This window comes from Schistocerca cancellata, chromosome 1, assembly GCF_023864275.1.
Source record: "Schistocerca cancellata isolate TAMUIC-IGC-003103 chromosome 1, iqSchCanc2.1, whole genome shotgun sequence".
NCBI classification, from domain to species: domain Eukaryota; kingdom Metazoa; phylum Arthropoda; class Insecta; order Orthoptera; family Acrididae; genus Schistocerca; species Schistocerca cancellata.
Window position 1 is genome coordinate 1,022,228,826 of NC_064626.1, and position 23,979 is coordinate 1,022,252,804.

General features: G+C 43.2%; 1 protein-coding gene and 1 pseudogene across 2 annotated transcripts in view; one reads left to right on the forward strand and one right to left on the reverse strand.

Moving 5' to 3' along the window:
• Nucleotides 1-23,979, reverse strand: part of LOC126089452 (ras-related and estrogen-regulated growth inhibitor-like) — a 579,634-nt gene that overhangs the window by 536,548 nt on the left and 19,107 nt on the right. For both annotated transcript variants that reach the window (XM_049906911.1, XM_049906910.1), the window contains exon 2: nucleotides 9,583-9,700. In XM_049906911.1, the coding sequence (XP_049762868.1) occupies nucleotides 9,583-9,643 (61 nt within the window). In that variant the 5' untranslated portion in view covers nucleotides 9,644-9,700. The remainder of the gene's footprint in view (nucleotides 1-9,582; nucleotides 9,701-23,979) is intronic.
• LOC126097667 (5S ribosomal RNA) lies at nucleotides 19,243-19,360 on the forward strand (annotated as a pseudogene).

Below are 23,979 nucleotides of genomic sequence, written 5' to 3' on the forward strand. Positions count from 1 at the left end.
CTGAACGACGGTGGTCGCCGCAGACACTTCCCGTGCATTCAGTTCCGCCTCTGCGCTACTTCTCGGCTGCCCTAGCTTCCCCAGCGTAGACTGTCGATTCAGCGCTATGACAGGTCATATCGAAGGAGACAGGGGGTGGACAGAAGTATGGAAACACTGCGAGAAATACTACTTGCTGCAGTTTCCTATTTGACCACGATGATGTTCTTAATATGATGGTAAGTGTCAGTCATGGTCAGAAAAGTGCTCTTGTAGTTCTGAGTATATTGACGGAGACGCCAAGGGAAGCATCTCACCTGTTAATCATGGATTATGATGAGTCTTAGGGATGTTGCAGAGGGGCCTTTTCAATGGCTGACTTTTCATGCAACGATTCCGAGAAAATCGATATTGAAGTCTTATGGGTAGCTGCTATGCCTGTAACACTATCCATGTTTCAACCAAGCGAGCGAGCGTAGCGAAGCGGCCATAGTCCACGTCTACAATGCTAGCCGTACAGGTTCAAATCCGGCACGTGTTTTTAAATTTCATCCCACAGAATATTATTAAAATTATTAAGGGGGGTAGGACGTCAAACGGGCCGACTTGGAGCAGGAGAGGCATCTCAGGACATTTTAATTTCCAGTGTCTATACTTTTACAAATAAATTCATAAAACTTTGTCAGCATCACCAGGAAGGATTCATGATTCACACTCATTGCAGTGGAAGTTCGAAAACACAACAAAATAAATTTTTTTACGTGCGAAATTTCATCATTTTTGGACTTACTAATGGCTGCATTTGTTGCTATAGGTACACTTCGATGAATTTTGCACAGCATACATACCATACTCATAGGTGTATGAAACTGTAGAATTTATTTAATTTATGAAAAAAACAATGAACTGTTATATTTTAAACTTCATGTTTAGAAAAAACACAAATTTTATCGCTAATTACCTCAATTTTTACCACAGTTTTTAATAGATTTGGAAAATTCTAGAGTTTCAAACACCTTTAAATATGGTTTGTATGCTGTACAAAATTCATCGAAGAATCTCTTACTTATGAAGAAATGTGTACCTATAGCAATAAATGCTGCCATTAGTAAGTGAAAAAAAAATTATGAAATTTCACACGTAAAAAAAATTACTTCGTTGTTTTAGAACTTCCACTGCTATGAGTGTAAATTCTCAATCCTTCCTGGTCATGCTGACAAAGTTTTATGAATTTATTTTTAAAAGTATAGACAGTGATTCGGGAGGACGACGGTTCAATCCCGTCTCCAACCATCCTGATTTAGGTTTTCCGTGATTTCCCTAAATCGTTTCAGGCAAATGCCGGGATGGTTCCTTTGAAAGGGCACGGCCGATTTCCTTTCCAATCCTTCCCTACCCCGAGCTTGGGCTCCGTCTCTAATGACCTCGCTGTCGACGGGACGTTAAACACTAACCACCTAACCACCTATAGACAGTGGAAATGTCCTGTGGTACCTCTCCTGCTCCAAGTCGGCCCGTTTGACGTCCTACCCCCTTAAAAATAGCCATTTTTGCGTCAGCAAATTCATTAATAAGTCAGTCATTACAGCAAACTTTCCTCAAATGTCTATTTCGTGTGGCACAAAGTAGATTACAGAACCGGTTGACTCCCTATCATTGCGGCGCTTGTTGTACAAGCACAGAATTCCTGATGGTATTTGTCGTAGAAGCATCCGAAACAAAAATTCGTAGAACTCCAAGCTCATCTGATGAAAGCTGCTGCCTTGCAGGCCGCAAGGATTTTTCAGAAGCGATCCCCGAAAACACAGAGTTTTAATCGAAAAAGATTGTTATTTCTTCTATCAGCTTCGATGCGAACAACTCGTATTTGGTCTTTGCCGTGAAAGCTGCTTTAGTAAACTGATGCAGACTTAAATAACGTATTTTCATGGAATATTCCCTCGAAACGATTACCCTATTAGCCTTACCAAGTCGGGAGCATTTTGCATTATTTTTCGTGCAAATTTTTGCTGCCTGTAAAAATAAAGATTACAGGGTTGGTGAGATTGCGTAATTTTTGGGGTCGGATATTTGTTACGACGCAAGTGTTAGCTTTTCCGTCATCTACAAAGATTTGATCATAAAATGTCTGATCAGTCTGCCCTCCCCATGAATTACTAATGGAAAGAAATTTTTCTTGTCCGGCGTACGAAGGAATAACATATCGTATCTTAAAACACTTCGTACTTTCGTGAAGTTTCCTAATTTCGTGCAGGTCATAATAACATTTTTAAATATATGAGTCAACTCGTCGACTTTTTTGAACAGTCTGACGAAGATTCCCAGATGAAAAATAAGGGAATATCTTACCTGACGCAGTTACAGTGTACTGTGCTGAGAAGGAATGAAAGTCTAGTTCAAATCTTTTTCTTCATAGGGTCGGTTTTCGCATCTTGTTACGCAAGTATTTATTGCATGGAGATTGGTACTGGTGTATGTACACTAGCTCTATATCCACGAATTAATTTTTTACATTGAAAATTGATTTATAATAATCAGAACACACAAGGGGGTCAATGAACACTGCATAGTAGAGCAAATCTGTACACACCATATATTGCACACGAATAAATAAAAAGACGCTTACACGTACTCGAAGCTGTTCTATCTGTGATATGTTGCAAAAAATTTAAAGTATTGATATTCCCGAACCCATGCTTCTAGTCAAAATTTTCAAGGAGTTTCCTTGTCTTTAACGGAAAGGCCGGTACACGATCGTCTCTAATGGCCTCGTCATCGATGAGACGTTACATCTTCCTTCCTTCTTCCGGAACTGCAAATCCTCTCCCAAATACACACAGTTGGGAATTTCTCTATTCCACTTCCAGCTAGCCTGCGATTTAGCTGGAAAGATTCCAGAATCAGTCAGCACTAGAACAGCCAGCTCTACCTTTGGGGGTGGATAATCTAAAGGTGCCAGGGGTAAAATACAGGGAGCGAAAGGCTATTTACAATTTGTACAGAAACCAGACGGCAGTTATAAGAATCGAGGGGCATGAAAGGGGAGCAGTTGTTGGGAACGGAGTGAGACAGCGTTGTAGCCTCTCTCCGATGTTATTCAATCTGTATATTGAGCAAGCAGTAAAGGCAACTAAAGAAAAATTCGGAGTAGGTATTAAAATCCATGGAGAAGAAATAAAAACTTTGAGGTTCGCCGATGATATTGTAAGGACTTGGAAGAGCAGTTGAACGGAATGGACAGTGTCTTGAAACGAGGATATAAGATGAACATTAACGAAAGCAAAACGAGGATAGTGGAATGTAGTCGAATTAAGTCGGGTGATTCTGAGGGAATTAGATTAGGAATGGAGACACTTAAAGACACTGTACTTCCGCCAGTACATAGCCTCGACGACAGCGTAGATCTTACAGCACGTCCACTCTGTACATAAGTTTTTCTCGTTTCTGTATGCGCTCAGAATGAGGTGGCAGTTCATCGCAGCGTTTTAATGCCACCGAGGGTCCGCCAGCTTAGCTGGGTGGTACCGTGCTCGCCTCTCATCCATGGTCGAAGTATAGAAGATATAGAAAGTACACTGGCAATGGCGAGGAAAGCGTTTCTGAAGTAGGGAAATTTGTTAACATCGAGTATAGATTTAAGTGTCAGGAAGTCGTTTCTGAAAGTATTTGTATGGAGTGTAGCCATGTATGGAAGTGAAACATGGACGATAAATAGTTTGGACAAGAATAAAATAGAGGCTTTCGAAATGTGGTGCTACAGAAGAATGCTGAAGATTAGATGGGTAGATCACATAACTAATGAGGAGGTATTTAATAGAATTGGTGAGGAGAGGAGTTTGTGGCGCAACTTGACTAGAAGGAGGGACCGGTTGGTAGGACATGTTCTGAGGCATCAAGGGATCACAAATTTAGCAATGGAGGGCAGCGTGGAGGGTAAAAATCGTAGAGGAAGACCAAGAGATGAATACACTAAGCAGATTGAGAAGGATTTAGGTTGCAGTAAGTACTGGGAGATGAAGAAGCTTGCACAGGATAGAGTAGCATGGGGAGCTGCATCAAACCGGTCTCTGGACTGAAGACAACAACAATGGAAAGGTAAAAATAATAATAATAAAGTAAACTTCCTGAAACATCCTTAGCACTTGCGTGGTGGAATTTCTTCTCCAGACCATCCACAGTCATTTTGTAGTATAGGAGGTACATCGAAGTTTTATATTTTTCTGTATCAAGGTGTAACAAAGCTGCACCTTCCTGGAAGATTAAAACTGTGTGGCGGACCGAGACTGGAATTCGGGACCTTTGCCCTTCGCGGGGAAGTCCTGTACTATCTAAGCTACCCAAGCACGACTCACGACCCGTCCTCAAATGGTTCAAATGGCTCTGAGCACTATGGGACTTAACATCTGTGGTCATCAGTCCCCTAGAACTTAGAACTACTTAAACCTAACTAACCTAAGGACACCACACACATCCATGCCCGAGGCAGGATTCGAACCTGCGACCGTAGCAGTCGCGCGGTTCCGGACTGCGCGCCTAGAACCGCTAGACCACCGCGGCCGGCACCCGTCCTCACACGTCTACTTCCGCCAGTACATAGCCTCGACGACAGCGTAGATCTTACAGCACGTCCACTCTGTACATAACTTTCTCTCGTTTCTGTATGCGCTCAGAATGTGGTGGCAGTTCATCGCAGTGTTTTAATGCCACCGAGGGTCCGCCAGCTTAGCTCGGTGGTACCGTGCTCGCCTCTCATCCAAGCGGGCCCGGGTTCGATTCCCAGCCTGGTTGGAGATTTTCTCCGCTCGCGGAGTGGGTATTGTCTTGTCAAGATCAAGAAAGCACTCACAAAGATCCTGGTAAGAGCTGATAGTCTCTGCCGTTAAAAGTGGAGATTTTCTTTCTGGTGATGGGTACGTCGTCCTCTGTCTTCGACGGAGTTGCTAGGAAGGTAGGCCTGAATCCTCTGGCTAACAACAACAGCGACAGAATAGCCCCTTGTACTACATGTCGCCTATACACCTCCCTGACGTCCTCAGAGTGAGTGGGGAGGAGGGCGGTTTTTTCGCGCAGATGCAGCGGTGTGCGGAGGGCAGTCGCCACAGTGGCGGGCCGTGACGAGCCGCGAGCGGACGGCCCGGCGAGACGCGGCGGGTATCGGTTCTCGGCGTAACCGGAGCCGGGCGCGCGCTCTCCTGTTACCGGCCGGCCAGCATCCGGTAGAGCCAGCCGCCCAGCGCCCACCGCGCACACACACCGCTGCGTTTACCCGCGCCACTGTCAACACCGCCTGCCGGGGCAGCCGCTCCCGGGGACCTGGCCGTCTTCCGGTGCGCGCCGCTGCCCCCACCTGCCACATCGGGGGAATACGGCCGGTTTACCCACGTGAATTACGTCCATGTCTAAATAGCGACCACACGCTGTTTGGCGGAGGTTACCTGCTGCCACTACTGCTATCAATTTCACAACGACTGAAAAAAAAATTCAAATGTGTGTGAAATCTTATGGGACTTAACTCCCTAAGCTTACACACTACTTAACCTAAATTATCCTAAGGACAAAGACACACCCATGCCCGAGGGAGGACCCAAACCACCGCCGGGACCAGCCGCACAGTCCATGACTGCAGCGCCTAAGACCGCTCGGCTAAACCCGCGCGGCACAACGACTGACCCTGAGGTCATATTCTGCTTACGTCGCATGACAAATGACGTTACTTTGTATCTCGTCTGAATAGTGGGTATGTCCAATTTTATTTGGTGTATGAAAATTACATTTGAGTTGAAATACGCGGTAATGTTTAAGACACCGACCGAGGTAGGTCAGTGGTTAGCACACTGGACTCACGGGAGGACGACGTTTCAAACCCATCCAGATTGAAGATGTCAAATGAAACACCTTTCGGCCTTCTAGCTTCGAGACATATTTTATTTGTGTAAGTCTGCAGGCTTTCGTAGCCGTTGTCACTGAAGTTAAAATCTTCTGGGTTATTAGGCCGCGTCATCTTCGACGTTTCGACCCCCTCTGCTGCGATCTTCCTCAGGATCTTTTGGTGTCCACTACTCCTGGAACACTGTCAGCGACGATTTTTTTTTCCTTTATTGAATTTCGATTCCCCCCGAACGAGGCGGGCTGGCAGAAGCTTATTACGCTGCTCTGCAGCCTACAGACTTTTTAAAACGTAAGAAAGAAGATAAGAAACAATAAAAGCAGGCGATAAAATGGCGACTGAAATTGTAAAACGGCGGAAAATTGTGGAAAGTTAAAACATAAAGCAAAGGGGTGGCAAAGCTAATAAAATACACAGGAAGCAGACAAGGAACATAGTAGACAGACAAGTAAAAAAATGGCGACAGTCTGGTTTCTGTTCGCAAGAAATATAAAAATTACACCCAGACGACCCCGTGTGGAACGAATTTTACATCTGAAATTAATAATCATTTGCAGAAGAAAGAGATGGGAAAGTATTTATATATCATTTGCATACTTCAGACAGGCATATGAGTTAATTGACAGGAAAACATCATTTGAAACCTTGAAAGAGTTTGGAGCTAACGAAAAAAATCAGTGGCAATCATAAGACATACTAACAAATACAAAATACAAAACTAATTTTTCAAGCGAGATCTCCAAGTCTTTTGAGTTCAAAGCTGGCGTAAGGCAGGGAAATGGACTGTCCTCACTGCTGTCCAATTGTGTGCTAGAAAAGGTAATCAGGGAATGGAGGAACATAATAGAAGAAGAGGGAATTAGAGGAATCACAACTTGGAGAAAGGGGGATAATTTGAGTGTGAATAATTTAAGTTTTGATTGTCGGCGTTTGCAGAAGATCTTGCCGTTTTTTTCTGAATCTGTGTTAGATGCAAGAATGCAGATAAATCTCGTACAAGAGATAGTTTCAAAAGCAGCCCTACATATATCTTTTCAAAAAACCGGGTACATCACACGCATGAAGCGCCGAAATATATCGAGACTGATTTTGGTAGAAAAAAAAAGGCTACATAATTTAAATATCTAGGTGAATAATACAACCAAATGCTTTAGACAACTAAGCTAACCTAGCAAGGGCAATGAAAAGGAAGGTGGATTTTCAGCTGAGAAAAGGAAAACCTTTATAACATGAAATCTATTTCTTCAGCACTGCAAAACTGTCATTAAACCACAACGTCCTTATGCATCAGAATGCCTATCGTTAAACACAATCAAACAATCAAGTGAAATAGAAAAGAACGTAAGGAAAACAATGAGGAAAATCTCAGGATCAAAATATAAGAACGTGAAATGGAAATTAAGAGCGAATGTCAGACACGATGAGGACTAGAAGAGTGCATTCTATGGACACCTAAAAAGGCTAGATGAAAACAGGAAAACAAAAAGAATTTTTAACTTCTTTAACAGAAACCCCGAAACAACAAAGGCGCGTATAAAAGAAGTTAAAGCAGACCTGAGGGGAATGGAAGTAGTGGAGGAAGAAATAGAAGAAAAAGGTTCAGAGCAAAAGCAAAAACTTTCAAGGGCTTCCAGGAGAGAACAAAGAAAAAGACACGTGCAATACGGCCAGAAGAAAGAAACATAGGGAAAGGATGCACAATTACTGGAAAGAAAGAACGGGGAAAGGAAGAATAGTAAGTTATTCCATGTGGTCCTTAGTGGGCCAAACCAATAAAAAAACATTCATTAATGAGGAATAAAAGTTAGCAGAAAATTACCTGCAATAATTTTTTCTTGTTTACAATACAGATGCATGTAATAGAGAGCTGCAGTACTTTTTAACGATATGCTGTATTTCTACCTTCATCTCGTTGGTAAATTTGCTCACACAGAAGTTTGACTGAGGGCGGTTGACTCAGGGACACTTGTACATTTTCCTTGTGCTTCTATTTGTTTACTGGTAACTCCAGCAAGTGGATGAGTCACGTTACACCGGTTACCTGCGCCGGTTGTTGTACAGGAAAGGCAGTTTTGTGCTACGTGTTTAATGAGGACATAGTACGCGAATGGTACACTGTAATACGTTTTAAATAGGTTCTAAGGAGAAGAAATGGATTACCAAATATATCAATATGGGATGCTTTTTTTTTAAAAAAAAAGGACTTCTATAGCTATCTGCACAACGTACAAATTTATTGGAAAGGCAAATATGCTTGTTAAGGCTCCTCTGGTGACTGAACAACATTGTAAAGCCATATTGACTGTTATTCGACCGTGACTGCTTCCAAAATACAAAAGCGGTTTGCAGAGACCTCTGATACTCACAAAATTCGTTGACATTCAAATTATTTAATGGAGCTACATGATTCGGTGTACTGGTTGGCTGTAATTAAAGAGCAGCTACTCACAGGGATCCAGTGTGAGCTGTAATTATCGTACACCAGCGAAAGTTGGTAGATATGCTAATGCGTTAACGCAGAATCGATTTGGTCTGGTAAGTTAGTTGCAGTTTTGGCCACCAGGTGTACATCTGGCGCTGTACAGAATATCGTCGACGTCTCCGGTGCCCATATTGAACAAACTGTGTAAGCGGCGGTTAATAATAAAGTCAACAGTGGACCTTTCTCACTTGTTTGACCTTATCTGCCCACGTCCCGTTCCAAATCCGTGATATACGGACGCATTTCTATACGTTTTTCTAGCATTCACAGCGCCAGATTTGCACCTCGTCGCCAAAATTGTAACTATTTTTTTCCAGAGTAAATAGGTTCCGTACTAACATATTAGAATACCTACTTTTATGAGCAGCTGCACTTTAATTATAACCACACTGTATTTTAGTTTGCCGGCCGGAGTGGCCGAGCGGTTGTAGGAGCTACAGTCTGGAACCGCGAGACCGCTACGCTCGCAGGTTCGAATCCTGCCTCGGGCGTGGATGTGTGTGATGTTCTTAGGTTAGTCGGATTTAAGTAGTTCTAAGTTCTAGTGGACTGATGACCTCAGAAGTTAAGTCCCATAGTGCTCAGAGCCTTTTTTTTTTTTTAATTTTAGTTTGCTTCTACACAAACAGTTATTTAATGTGGTCAAGATTCATGGGGCATTTTATACGGGGTGGTCCATTTATAGTGACCGGGCCAAATATATCACGAAATAAGCATCAAACGAAAAAACTACAAAGAACGAAACTTGTCTAGCTGTAAGGGGGAGACCAGATGGCGCTGTGGTTGGTCCGCTAGATGGCACTGCCATAGGTCAAACGGATATCAACTGCGTTATTTTCAATAGGAACCCCCATTTGGGAAAGTGGTCCAACTGCAACATTCATATTTCTTTTCGTACTGTACGAATATGTAATAAAAAATGGGGGTTCCTATTTTTTAAAAAAAACGCAGTTGATGACCTATGGCAGCGCCATCTAGCGGGCCAATCATAGCGCCGTCTGGTTTCCCCCTTCAATCTAGACGTTTTTCGTTATTTGTAGTTTTTTCGTTTGATGCTTATTTCGTGAGATATTTGGCCTGGTCACGATCAATGGACCACCCTGTATAACAGAGAAACAGTACACTTTGTGCCCACATCGATGAGGTAAGTAAGGCGAGAAGAATGGAGTCGAGCAGGAGCTTATGGCTTGGCTCAGCAGGTGATGCTGTGTAGGCAGCAGGCTGCAGTACTCACCGGACTTGCCGACTCTCGCGCTGCCCAGCACCACGACCCGGATGCGGTTGAGGTTGGTCATGGCGCGCCGACTCGCTCGGTTACCCAGAGCCTCCTCGCATCACCACACGGGCACCGCCTGCGGCACACACCACACACACCGTTGTACACACGCTGATGTTAATGCAACGGCCCGTCTCCGACTCTACAGGGTAACGCCTCTCCGGCACGGAGGATTATCCGGATGAGGCGTCTCGGCCAACAGCGGTGCGTTACAGCACAATGCGGCCGTTGTTATCCGTAATGTAATTGCTTCGGTCCTTACCTTTCACCAGCACAGTCTGGCCGTGAACTCTGACGAAGGAACCTGATGTAGGGGATCGAAGACAACAATCAACAACCTCTTACACAGCGCAAACAGTGGCAATCATGGAGGCTGTCATGTACTCTTTAAGGCTGTACAGTGAGAATATTTTCATTATTTCTGTCAAAGAGCAGGCACTGGAAAAGAAAGCAGTAAATTTGCTATCGACATAGTCTGTGAAGTAAAGGTGTGCTGTCGAAGGAATAAATATATTAATCTGCATTCAATACAATCCGACGTGGGCATTTGTGTAACTAAACTGTAGGCTAGATGGGAAGCTACACTGAAGCGCCAAAGAAAGTCGTATAGGAATACGTATTCAAATACAGAGATACGTAAACAAGCAAAACACGGCGCTGCGGTCGGAAACGCCTATATAAGACAACAAGTGTCTGGCGCAGTTGTTAGATCGGTTACTGCTGCTACAATGGGAGGTTATCGAGATTTCAGTGAGTTTAAACGTGGTGATATAGTAGACGCACGAGCAATGGGACACAGCATCGCCAAGGTAGCGATGACGTGTACATTTTCCCGTACAACCATTTCACGAGCATACTGTCAATATCAAGAATCCGATAAAACATCAAATCTCCGACATCGCTGCTGCCGGAAAAAGACCTGCAAGGATGGGACCAACGACGACTGAAGAGAACCGTGCAACGTGACAGAAGTGCAACCTTTCCGCAAATTCCTGCAGATTTCGCTGCTGGGCCATCAACAAGTGTCAGCGCGAGAACCACTCAACGAAATATCATCGATATGGGCTTTCGCATCAGAAGGCCCATTCGTATACCGTTGATGACTGCACGACACAATGCTTTACTCCTCGCTGAGCCCGTCGACACCGACATTGGACTGTTGATGACTGGAAACATGTTGCCTGGTAGGATGAGTCTCGCTTCAAATTGTAACTAGCGGATGGACGTGTACGGTTATGGAGACAACCTCGTGAATCCATGACCTTGCGTTTCAGCAAGGGACTACCTTGCAACGTGATGTTCAGAAGAGATCTCCAGCCCCTCCTACTCTTACTAATTTATGGACAGCCCTGCAGGAATCGTGGTGTCAGTTCCCTCCAGCAGTACTTCAGACACGTCGAGTCCATGCCACGTCGTCTTGCGGCACTTCTGAGTGTTCGCAGGATATTAGACAGGTGTACCAGTTTCTTTGGCTCTTCGGTATATATCCAGAGCTTACCTTGATATCCAAGCATCATGCACCGACTTCTTAAATCATGTAAAAGTCAGTTCCCAGTGGGGAAGAGATATCGTAAGCATAAAACATAAATAATGGTAAATATTATGGTTCGTTTCCACCCCTGAGACCTCACTTACCTTCGATTCACATGTCGGCACAGCGCAGAGTTATAGGAGAGGATAAAAATATGGAAACACGGGAAATACATTAAGATGCATAATATGGTGTGGGACAACAACTGGTATTAGAAACAGCTTCTAATTTTCTCGGAATGAATAAATACGGACACTGTACAGTTTTCCAGTAAATCTTACCCCGTTTTCCACCAAAATACTGGAGGTGGGTAGCAATAATGCACCCTTCTCTCCAAAGTACACCACAAAAGCTAGTTAATATTTACACATGGTGACTTTGGTGGCCAGGGGAGGTACAAAAATTTATCCTCACGCTCAAAAAGCCAGTTTGAGAAGATGCGAGCTGTGTGAAACTAGGTCCTGTCCTCTTGGAGCACAGTATCACTATTGGGATACGAACACTGTATAATGGGATCCACCGGATCAGCCAACCTCTTAACGTAGACCTTGGCAGTAATGCGTCCTTCGAGAGTACCTTTAGAGCCAATGGAATACCACGATAAGACGGCGCAAACCGTAAACGAATACCCACCATTGGGACGTAAACTCGGTCAGAATGTGGAAACAATGTGAAATTAGACTTTGTTCCGTAGCTACATAGGGCAGATTTTAGGCCTTCGGCACCACGTTTTCCCATTACAGTTTCCATGGAAGAGAGCGGGCTATTACATTTTCTGGGGTATACATCAATTACACCGCACATGCTGGATACTAGTGAAATTATGATTACAATGAGTACTTTTATATGGCCAATACGCAATTAAAATGGAAGTTTCCAGGTGGATACTAACTACAATACTACCCATACAGCCGCAAGCCACAATCCAACATGAAACTACGGAAATAAAAGGTGACTTATGTTCCCCCTGAGGATGAGCCTGAAACTCTCGAAAACTAGTGTATGGGAATAAACAAATATTTTAAAAAGTTACTAGTCGCAGTGGTCTGCATAAAAAATTTTTATGCAGTCTGTTATTTTTCACGCTAATTTCGTGAATCTACAGTGGAGTTCGATGCCATTTGCATGTTGTTATAAATGAACCAAGAAAAAAGGGAATAGAGTTTGTGTTTATTTGGAATATAATAAGATTTTCTCCTCCATGAAGAATCCAAGTGTGTTAAACCGATCATCGTGTAACATCTAACACCTAAAAAACACTCCCGGTAGAATTCTAGAATTTCATCCGGAGTATTCTAACTTAGCCTGGTGACATGGGAATCTATGCCGATGGTTGTTCCTTGGCGTCTGGAAAGTGTGCTCGAAAGGGGAAACGGTGGCGTACTGCCTGGTAAAACAGGATATCCGGGTGATAAAACTAGGTCATATTTAATCAAAAAGTAATTAATTTCGAAATCCTTATTGGGTTTGATCTGCACTAAATTGCTCTTAAAATTTGAAGATTCTTAATAGCATTTTTCAGTATCGAATCTGACTGGCAGATAATGATTATTGCCTTACAAGTAACCTGCACTACTGACCTTATTTTTGCAGGCTACTGGTTCTCAAACATAATGTACAGTCTGTTAACATACATATTTTTACTCTAAATATAGCAAAATAATATGGAAGCGGACAATCTGTGATATTCTACATAACACAAAGAAATGAAATGTAAGTTATTATTTTGCAGCCATACGGAAATAATAAAGAAGTTAAAGAACCACAAATTAAACACGCCTACCATTGACATCCACTACTATTGATACTTTACTGTGATACTTTACTTTACTGTGTGGTACGTAATATAGTATAACTTTACACTGATGTCTCCAGTTACAAACAATTTGTAAACTGCTGTCTTCAAAATTCGAAGGCTTTATTACCAAACATGTGAACAGTAAATGTATGTTCTCTTTTTCTTTTCTTTAATAAGGTTTTGACACCTATGACATCTTTTGTTCTTCATAATACGTTACGCTGGAAGTCATATTCAGTTTTGTGCTCTGGGTTCAGGTCAACACATCATCATCAATTAAGCTATCTCACGAAATTTGATATTAATTTGGTATTAAGAATTCCAATATTTCAAACAGTAAATCATGCCAACTATTTGACTTTGATAAGATTGTGTCACTTAAAACGCATGTAAGTCATTGTAAATGTTACTTATCGTGTCTGTTCACGTTGCCGCACTAATACTAAAGTGTTTTCAGTTTGCGGGGTGTGATACATGAACTAGCTGATTACATGTGATTGATCGTGATCAAAGCTTTGAAACTGGCCCCTCGAGAGCGTATTAAGAACAAATGTTTTCACTAAGTACTGTGTCCGTACGTATCACAAATTGATATGCCTGATACGTTTTTGTAATAAGGTGTGTACACCGTTAACTTGAATAGCACACTTGGATGACACACTTTTGGGGTGATTTCTCGCGTCTCTACTGGATGTGTTCACTTTTCGGACTCTGTGCGCGAAGTTGCACCGAACCCGGTTTCCGTGGGGAGACTCACATACATTATTCTCTCCCTCCCTACGTGCTTTTGTGTGTGTGATATTCTCATTTTGTTTACATTTTTTTTCAGCACTACTAGTTCATCATTTTTCATCGCTGCCTCATTTCCCTGCTGTTTTTGAGTTAGTTGACCTCAGTGTTAGGTGTACTCTTTCATCTCTAACGACTTCGGTTAACCTCTTTATTTCATCATTACCATTCCTAAAATTTCGTTTTCCTGGGCACCTCAGTACATAAGAGGCATTCAAGTAATATTCCGCAGGGCGTGTGACCGCGTCGTATGTGATAACGGCCACTACAGAAGCGACACTAAGTTACGACAGCACCTTCCGCCGGATTCTCCCATAGCAAACAATAAAGTTTAACATCAAATATTTCCAGCAATAAGCATCCGCAATCCCTCCACCCTGGTTCCTGTCACACAACACACGTAGCATGCAGGACACCTACCCACTTTCAAACAATAGATGTACATAAACGAGTTACAGTAACCGTAAATAGTCACACTGGTCAAGGCTGCCTGCAATAAAAGCCAATACGTCGGAATTTTTTCACATATGACGCTGTCACACACAATGAAGAATTTTACTGAAACTTCAGTAGATTTTCAGACATGCTTCTTTCGTTCCCGCTAATTTTGCACTGGTGGGGAAGGAAGGAAGGAAGATTGGATTTAACGTCCTGTGAACGTCGAGGTCATTAGAGACGCAGCACAAGCTCGGAATGTGCCAAGAATAGGGAATGAAATCGACGGTGCGCTTTCGAAGGAACCATGGAGGCATTTGCTCGGAACGATGTGGGAAAATCACGGAAAATCTAAATATGGATGGCCGGACGCATATCTGAACCGTCTTTCTCCCGAATGCGAGTCCACTGCGCGAGTGGTACGTGGGTTATGGACTGTGGTCCGTAACAACGTGTAACATCCTCACATTTGATCGTTTGCACAGGGTCACATGCGTGCGCGTGTGGCTCCTCGAACGATTGCTTTCCAGGCTACGCAACGCACCGCATTCCCATTGTCATGCGAGGCCATGTGTCGCCGCGCCGCTATCAACGTCACCGGCGACCCGGTTGTCCATACTGCGTGCCGCGGCTGGCCGCCTATGCACCCCAGGACACGGCAGGTCTGTTGTCACAACGCTTGCTCACAATAGGTATCGCAACAGGCAAGGAAGCCACTGACTTCTGTGGATGAAGCAACAAATATGAAACTACACCGGGTGGACAACGATATGGAATAAATGTTAAATTCCGATTTCCAGACTCTGTCCTCTAATTTTAGCTAGTCAGAGGCCAGAAGAGGTCGAGGCTGTGCCATGGACATAAGTTGCGACAAAAAGTCTCGTATGCGGTCTGCGAGCAAAATACAAATGAAGAGCACTTCTTCTATTACTGCTGAATGGGTCGCTTGAAATGTGCAGATCACTGCTTGTACAACAAATTGTATTTGACGCGTTCTGGGCGTAGCCAATCTTCAGACGTCATTTAAAATGTCTTCATGCAAAGTATAGCGTCACATTCATACGCCCTGAATATCAGTGCTCACCGCTAGTTGTGCTGTTGGTATGAATCGATTTGTTTTCCTGTTTTAGTGTTTTCTCAAAAATATGAGTGAGTCAGTTTCCAGAAAGAGGCAATTAATTTTTTTTATGAACCTCATTAACAATTTCTTCTGTTTCTTCTGATAAGACCCGTGTTTATCTGCCAGGAAAATACTTCCATGATCCTGCGGAAACCATGGAATATAAAAATGTACTGTGATGCAGGGACTGAAATATTTATGCAACAAATATTTAGAACCTTAGATTATGTACTACACTGAGATGAAGAGGATGACAGAGGAGAAAAAATCGTGTCGTTTGGAATCACACCAGTCAGAATATTGATTTAAATGAAAAGGCTGTGATGTTTGAACAATGGGGACAAATTTACATGTGAAAATTCTACAAAGTAAAAGGGAAGAGTCGTCTGTAATGTATATATTTCAGGAATTGTGTGGTTTCTACACAAGAGACTGTTGTATTCACGAGCTGCAGCATACTTTACTGTTAATTCCAAGTGAGCGTCACGCTTCTATCCCCTGCCAGAGGGCGGAGGTGACTTGGAATATCATCACGAAGTGTGCGTATGACACTTCATATAGCAAACCTCACTTTTCCCAGAAAAGAGAAGGGTTTGTCGCGCGAATATGTCGTGCGAAATGTGCAGTTGTACCTCGCCTGTTGCATGTCGTGCAAGGACAGAGCCGCGAGAGGTTGAGAAGGAAGTAGGGTTTAATGAGGAATAGCACTGCGGTTGTGGGAAACCATACCGCCAGCGCGCTTTCCATTTGAATGAACCGTAAACTGTAGTGCATGGTATGAATGATTGGGCAGTTCAGTGGCTTAGTATTTACGGAAGTTTATACGTATAGCGAAAGGCTACGATGCACTGCAATAGGAAAACATGAAATTTTATATCAATAATGACGCAAGTTAACAGTAAACAGGAGATCCATTCAGTATGATTCAGGTGTGGCACAGTTCAAGCAACACTGTCGATGAGGTATCAACAGGGTTTAGATAGTTTAACTGTAACCGGGTAATTGAGCTACATGACTGTGGCCCTTTCGCATACGCCCCAAAGTTCAGAATCAATCGCGCTACAACAATAGGTGAAAGTGTAAATTCCGCCCTTTCAGAATTCTTCTGTCTATTGGCTCTTTACATTTATGATTTCAGTTTCACAATATCATTTTGCATCTCAAAATTGTTACGAAGGTCTCTTTATTGCTTGTAAATTCTATTTGGTGTGCTGTATATTATTATTATTATTATTATTATTATTATTATTATTATTATTATTGTTGTTGTTGTTATGTCCTATGAGAATGAAGACTGTTTGCTGTTGCATCCTCTGGAAAATGCCATAAATGTGGCAGCCGAAGTTTATCGCAGCGCTCAAAGCCTTTCGGGGCTGCGATTCTGAGTGTCGGTAATGGCCCGTTGGCGCTAAGCCTAACCGTTATAAATTAGTTAGAGGGGCTTTAGAACTCGACAGCACGCAGTTTCAAATCCCAGTCCAACCACCGAAAGTTTGGTTGTCCCTAAGTCACTCAAGACAAATTTCGCGATGGTCCCTTTGAAAACGAAACGGCCGATTTCCCTCCTCATCCGTGCAACAATCCGAGCTTGTGCTCCATTTGTAATGATCACGATGTCAAGGAAGGAAGGAAAATTGTGTTTAGCGTCCCGTTGACATCGAGGTCGTTAGAGACGGACCAGAAGCTTTGATTGTTTCAGGGCCGTGTCTTTGCAAGGGAACCATCCCCACATTTGCCTAGAGCGATTAAGGGAAATCGTGGAAAACGTAAATCTCGATGGACGGACGCAGGTTCGAACCGTTATCCTCCCGAATGCGACCTCGATGTCGACGGGACGTTGAACCATAATCTTGTTTCCTTCCTTCATGTATCATTTCATGAACTTATGATATAGGTGGGCCTTGGAATCCCGCCCGAAACAAATTTTTTGTTAGTTTTCTTATCTTTGAGACCATCATACTTACGAAGAAATCTCAGTAGACTACCTTGAGATTGAATGTCACGTCATTCATCATTTTACTAGTTAAGTACAAGGCGAGACCTTTCGCAGTTGATGTCTTCACAATTTCTGTTGTTGACACAGTCCAACTCGTTTACAGTGCCCGAAGGTAACCTCGGATAGATTGATTGATGAGAGTGTAACCTTTAGGTGCCCTCTGGAACAAATGGTACATGGGAACGTTGACGTTCACATGACTTAACTTGCCCATCATCTTCTCAAAGGACGATTGAAATGATCCCTGGGTCTGAAGAGAATTTTACCGAGGGAACAGTACTGCGAGGTATCTCATTGTGATAATAGTGCTGACATCGTTATTTCTAGTGCCGCTTATTCCAACTTCTATTCTCTACTAAAGTCGAGAAAATAAGAACACGGCTTACATTACAAACAATATATGACTGTGTTGCCTGCATCTCGTGGTCGTGCGGTAGCGTTCTCGCTTCCCACGCCCGGGTTCCCGGGTTCGATTCCCGGCGGGGTCAGGGATTTTCTCTGCCTCGTGATGGCTGGGTGTTGTGTGCTGTCCTTAGGTTAGTTAGGTTTAAGTAGTTCTAAGTTCTAGGGGACTTATGACCATAGATGTTAAGTCCCATAGTGCTCAGAGCCATGACTGTGCGAAGCCTTGTAAGTATAGTATCGTTTTCTTGATCCAACTCTTCTTGAAGTTCTCCAAGTAATTACTTTACATAGCTTGCCAGAGAGGAAAAACTTGGTCACTTTCAGAGTGGCACATATGAGGTGATACTTATATCTACGAAGCAGTGTTGAAACCAGACCATTCCATAATAGGCAAGAAGCAGAAACTGTTTCAAAGAGCAGGACGATGCCTTTCATCTTCTAATATTCAGTAAAGCCCTTCTCGTCAGTTAGTGTAGGATTTATCACTTGCGTCTTCTGTGTTCTCTGCCTGAATGAGACAGAGCTACAGGACAGACAAGCGGCGTTCAAAGATACGTGACCTCGAAACTTCGGATCCTAGTAAGTTTTCACAGAACCTTTTCCTCTCCTCACCTCTGCAGATATCTGTATGATAACAGTATATCTGGTACTACAGCGGAGTGTGTGCTGATATGAAACTTCCTGCAGAGTGAAAATTTCATTCTGGAAACATCCCCCAGGCTGTTTATCCACAATATCCTTTCTTCCTGAAGTGCTAGTTCTGCAAGGTCCGCAGGAGAGCTTCTATGAAGTTTAGAAGGTAGGAAACCAGGTACTGGCGGAATTAAAGCTGTGAGGACGGGGCATGAGCCGTGCTTCGGTAGCTCAGATGGTAGAGCACTTGCCCGCGAAAGGCAACGGTCCCGAGTTCGATTCTCGGTCTGGCACACAGTTTACATCTGCCAGAATGTTTCATATCAGAGCACACTCCGCTCCAGAGTGAAAATTTCATTGTCTATATTGTAAATAACTCGAAAAAAGGGATTTTCGGACATACGTTTACAAGAACCTTTTCTCTTGTATCGCTGTAAGGAGCGTATCCCCAAAGTATTTCTGAAATACACTGTATATCGAGAAAAGTGTCTGATCAAGAACAGAACCTCGTGGCACTTTCAATTTAAGTGATTCCTGTCAAATTCAAATCTTCTCAGTATTTGTTGTCTCTGGCAGAAATGCTTCATTTTCGTTTTTGACGGCCATTTAATTACTGATTCTCTACAGCAAGACTCTGAGTTCCTAACCAATATTTCACTCTGCCATAAACCTCTTATACAAACTAAGGACTTTATTAAGGTCAACCCACAGTTTTCTCGAACAATGAGTTGTCAGAATCAAAGCAGTCCTCTTTTAAATATTATTAGACCAGGGCTTCCCAAAATGTGCTCAGCGGGACAGTGGTGCTTCACGAAACATAAGTGCTCCAGGAAAAACTATTAATAGCACGGCTCTTTTTCCAACTATACTAATAACTTTTTTAAATTTTATTCTGGTTTCTGAGTTACTAAGGCAACGGCCTTGCCGCAGTGGATACACCGGTTCCCGTGAGATCACTGAAGTTAAGCGCTGTCGGGCGTGGTCGGCACTTGGATGGGTGACCATCCACGCTGCCATGCGCTGTTGCCATTTTTCGGGGTGCACTCAGCCTCGTGATGCCAATGAGGAGCTACTCGACCGAATAGTAGCGGCTTCGGTCAAGAATACCATCACAATCACCGGGAGAGCTGTGTGCTGACCCCACGCCCCTCCTAACCGCAACCTCCATTGAGCGGTCGGACGGACCCGGTAGGCCACTCGTGGCCTGAACACGGGGTGGTTTTTTTCTGAGTTACTAATTATGATTTGAAATTGAAGTTATCACTGAATAAAACAAGATTTAATCATTTCTTAAAATTCTAATAATTTTCAAGATAAACAAGGTTTTCCATCGAAGTGACAGGCAGCGTCAGAGCAAATGTTGGGGAACGCCTGGTCCAGACCAACGGCTGTCAGACTAGCTGTGATGAGTAACAGGCCGGTCCGAGCACACGCCGCATACTGCTGTGGAAACGCGTCCCTCGCCACTCGCAGTCGGCCAGCTGACGGCTGTTGAGCAGGCTGTAAGGCAGCCAGCGGATTCCTCCGGCTGCGGCGCCTAACAGCTGTCTGATGGCGAAAGCAGCCACGCGGGCATCCTCGCCCAGCGGAACACGGCGCCAGTACAATCGCTGTCAGCGCGCGGCCGGAATAACAAGCAGCCGCTCGCTCGTCTCCCCCTCCGAGGAGACCAGCACTGCGACCCACCGCGGTGCTTCACACGCACACCATTCCGGGTAAACGTTCAGCTTCCCGAGAACTTACTCCTATGCAGGATAAAAGACTGGGAGACCCTAACTATGGAGATTCTGGAAACTAAGGAAGAACATTAAAGTGCTACAGATGATAGTAATTGACGGAAAGTCATCGAGTAAAACAGAAGTGAATTCAGGTGTTCCCCAAGGTAGTGTTATAGGCCCTTTGCTGTTCCTTATCTGTTGTTGTGGTCTTCAGTCCTGAGACTGGTTTGATGCAGCTCTCCATGCTACTCTATCCTGTCCAAGCTTCTTTATCTCCCAGTACCTACTGCATCCTACATCCTTCTGAATCTGCTTAGTGTATTCATCTCTTGTTCTCCCTCTACGATATTTAACCTCCACGCTGCCCTACAATGCTAAATTTGTGATCCCTTGATGCCTCAGAACATGTCCTACCAACCGGTCCCTTCTTCTTGTGAAGTTGTGCCACAAACTCCCCTTCTCCCCAATTCTATTCAATACCTCCGCATTAGTTATGTGATCTACCCATCTAATCATCCGCATTCTTCTGTAGCACCACATTTCGAAAGCTTCTATTCTCTTATTGTCCGAACTATTTATCGTCCACGTTTCACTTCCATACATGGCTACACTCCATACAAATACTTTCAGAAATGACTTCCTGACACTTAAATATATACTCGATGATAACAAATTTCTCTTCAGAAACGCTTTCCCTGCCATTGCCAGTATACATTTTATATCTTCTCTACTTCGACCATCATCAGTTATTTTGCTCTCCAAACTCATTTACTACTATAAGTGTCTCATTTCCTAATCTAATTCCCGCAGCATCACCCGATTTAATTCGACTAAGCCGGTCGGTGTGGCCGAGCGGTTCTAGGCGCTTCAGTCTAGAACCGCGTGACCGCTACGGTCGCAGATTCCAATCCTGCCTCGAGCATCGATGTGTCTGATCTCCTTAGGTTAGTTAGGTTTAAGTAGTTCTAAGTTCTAGGGGACTGATGAACACAGCAGTTAAGTCCCTTAGTGCTCAGAGCCATTAGAACCAGCCAGTTGGACTAAATTCCATTATCCTCGTTTTGCTTTTGTTGATTTTCATCTTATAGCCTCCTTTCAAGACACGGTCCATTCTGTTCAACTGCTCTTCCAAGTCCTTTGCTGTCCCTGACAGAATTACAATGTCATCGGCTAACCTCAAAGTTTTTATTTTTTCTCCATGGATTTTAATACGTACTCCGAATTTTTCTTTTGTTTCCTTATCTATATAATCTATTTGGGTGACAGTCTGACAGCCGTCTTCGGTTGTTTGCAGATCGCGCTCTCCTTTATCGGCTAATAAAGTCATCAGAAGATCAAAACAATCTTCAAAACGATTTAGAAAAGATATCTGAATGGTGCGAAAAGTGGTAGTTGACCCTAAATAACTAAAAGTGTGAGAGTATCCACATGAGTGCGAAAAGGAACTCGTTAAACTTCGGTTACACGATAAATCAGTCTAATCTAAAAGCCGTAAATTCAACTAAATAGCTCGTTATTACAATCACGAACAACTTAAAATGGAAAGAACACACAGAAAATGTTGTGGAGAAGCCTAACCAAAGGCTGCGTTTTATTGGTAGGACACTTAGAAAATGTAACAGATCTACTAAGGAGACTGCCTACTCTACAGTTGTCCGTCCTCTTTTAGAATACTGCTGCGCGGTGTGGGATCCTTACCAGGTAGGACTGACGGAGCACATCGAAAAAGTTCAAAGAAAGGCAGCACGTTTTGTAGTATCGCGAAATATGGGACAGAGCGTCACAGAAATGATACATGATTTGGGCTGGAAATCATTAAAAGAAAGGCATTTTACGTTGCGACGGAATCTTCTCACGAAATTCCGATCACCAACTTCCTCCTCCGAATGCGAAAATATTTTGTTGACACCGACCTACGTATGGCGGGACGATCACCACGATAAAATAAGCGAAATAAGAGCTCATACGGAAAGATACATGTGTTCATTCTTTCCGCGCGCTATACGACCTTGGAATAATAGAGAATTACTTAAATGTGATTTGCAGAGTATCCATGTAGGTGTAGATGACACAAAATTTATTGAAAATGCAATTTTTTGTTACAAACGCGTTAAGTAACTTCTCCTATTTATGTATGAAAAATTATATTTTCAATATGATCACCAAAGGCCACGCGGCAACGAGAAATGCGTTCATTGAAGTTTTCTACGACGATTTGAGAAACATCTGATTGGATGCCACTAATAACGCTTTTAATGTCATACTTCAGTTGGTGTACTGTTTGTGGTTTGTTCATGTACACTTTTCATTTCGCAAATCCCGTCAAAAGAAAGGTCAGAAGACGTAAGATCGCCATACCTGGTTACCACGCAAAGAGATAATTTTTTGAGAAAACTATTCATTCATCAGAGTAATCGTTTCACGGGATGTGTGACATGTCGCACCATTTTGCTGAAACAAAAAGTCATTTTCATCAATAGGAGGAAAAACCAGTCAGGAAGCTCGTTCGGTAACAGTAGCTGTTCACAGTGACGGCAGCTCATCATCATTTTCAAGGAAGTACGGGACGATCACTCCTCCTGCCCAGAACCCACACCACTCAGTCGTGCGTTGTGGGTACATCTCATCTTCCACAGTCACTGGCGGGATTTCTTTACCCCAAATTCTGTAGTTCTGCTTACTGACGTACCACTGAGGTAAAAATGGAAATGCCGAGTGGTCCGCCGTCAGGTAGACCGTTCGTCTGGTGCAAGTCTTTAGAGTTGACGCCACTTCGGCGACTTCCGTGTCGATGGGTGTGAAATGATGACGATAGGGACAACACAACACCCAGTCCACGAGCGGAGAAAATCTCCAACCCGGCCGGGAATCGAACCTGGGCCCACTGTATGGGAGGCAAGCACATTGCCACTCAGCTAAGCACGCGGATAGATCTAAATCAATGCCACTATTAACGCCGACGCCAGCGTCTCCGCGACCGCCTACACATGGACTGTTCAATCATTAAAAAGTATATACAATTACTGTTGTTATTTTGTACTCAGTAGAACGTTCTCCTTCGTGGTCAGAGGGAAGAGTTTCCTGTTGTTATTGATAATTGTGCAATTCTTTATGAAAAACAGAAACATGTTTCATGTTAGTTCGACAAAGTACTGAAGCGATGTATGATACATTTTTGCTTAACAGTTTTTTTTAATTTTGACTTTTTGTGAGAAAATTAGGTTTTATAGTGATATACGATAAATTTGCATTCTTTTCTTTATTTTTATTACAACACCACATTGTTTATTGTTACAAATCAACAATTTTCGAACAAAACTCGAATTAAACATTGACAGTTTTAGTTTTGCTAAAAAATAATGTTAATTATTAAGTAACAGACAAGAGGATAACTATGTAGAACAAAAATGTTCCGTAGGTTACCTGGTAATTTATATATTCTTACTCAATTTCTAGATAGTTCACCGCCTCCGGTTTCTAAGACTATCTAGTAAGTCACTGGTCGCAGAAAGTGATCGGTTTCAGGTAGCGCCCGGAAGGTATGCAACACATCCAACGTACAGGAAATGTGGGTACTACCTTAACTGACCAAAGCTACTAGCAAAACTACCGTAGTCATCTTTTACCCATTGTACCGTACGGTAATTTTACAACTCTTGTCGAGACTGAATATTGAAAGAGAGAAATCCGTAAACAAGCAGTAGTCGAACTCTGTATCAAATGAAGCGGTCTGATAGCTTCACGTGATAACGGGAAGTGGCGGTACGTGACCGCGCGCATAGAGCACAGATTCCGTCTGAGGTCGCGCCGTGTTCACTCTAGGTTTACGCTGTGTTCCGAGCTGTGAATAACTGTATATACTAGCCAGGTGCAGTAACTCAGTCTCCATATCAATTCTGCGGCTTGGCCGGGAATTCGAATCACTGTCGG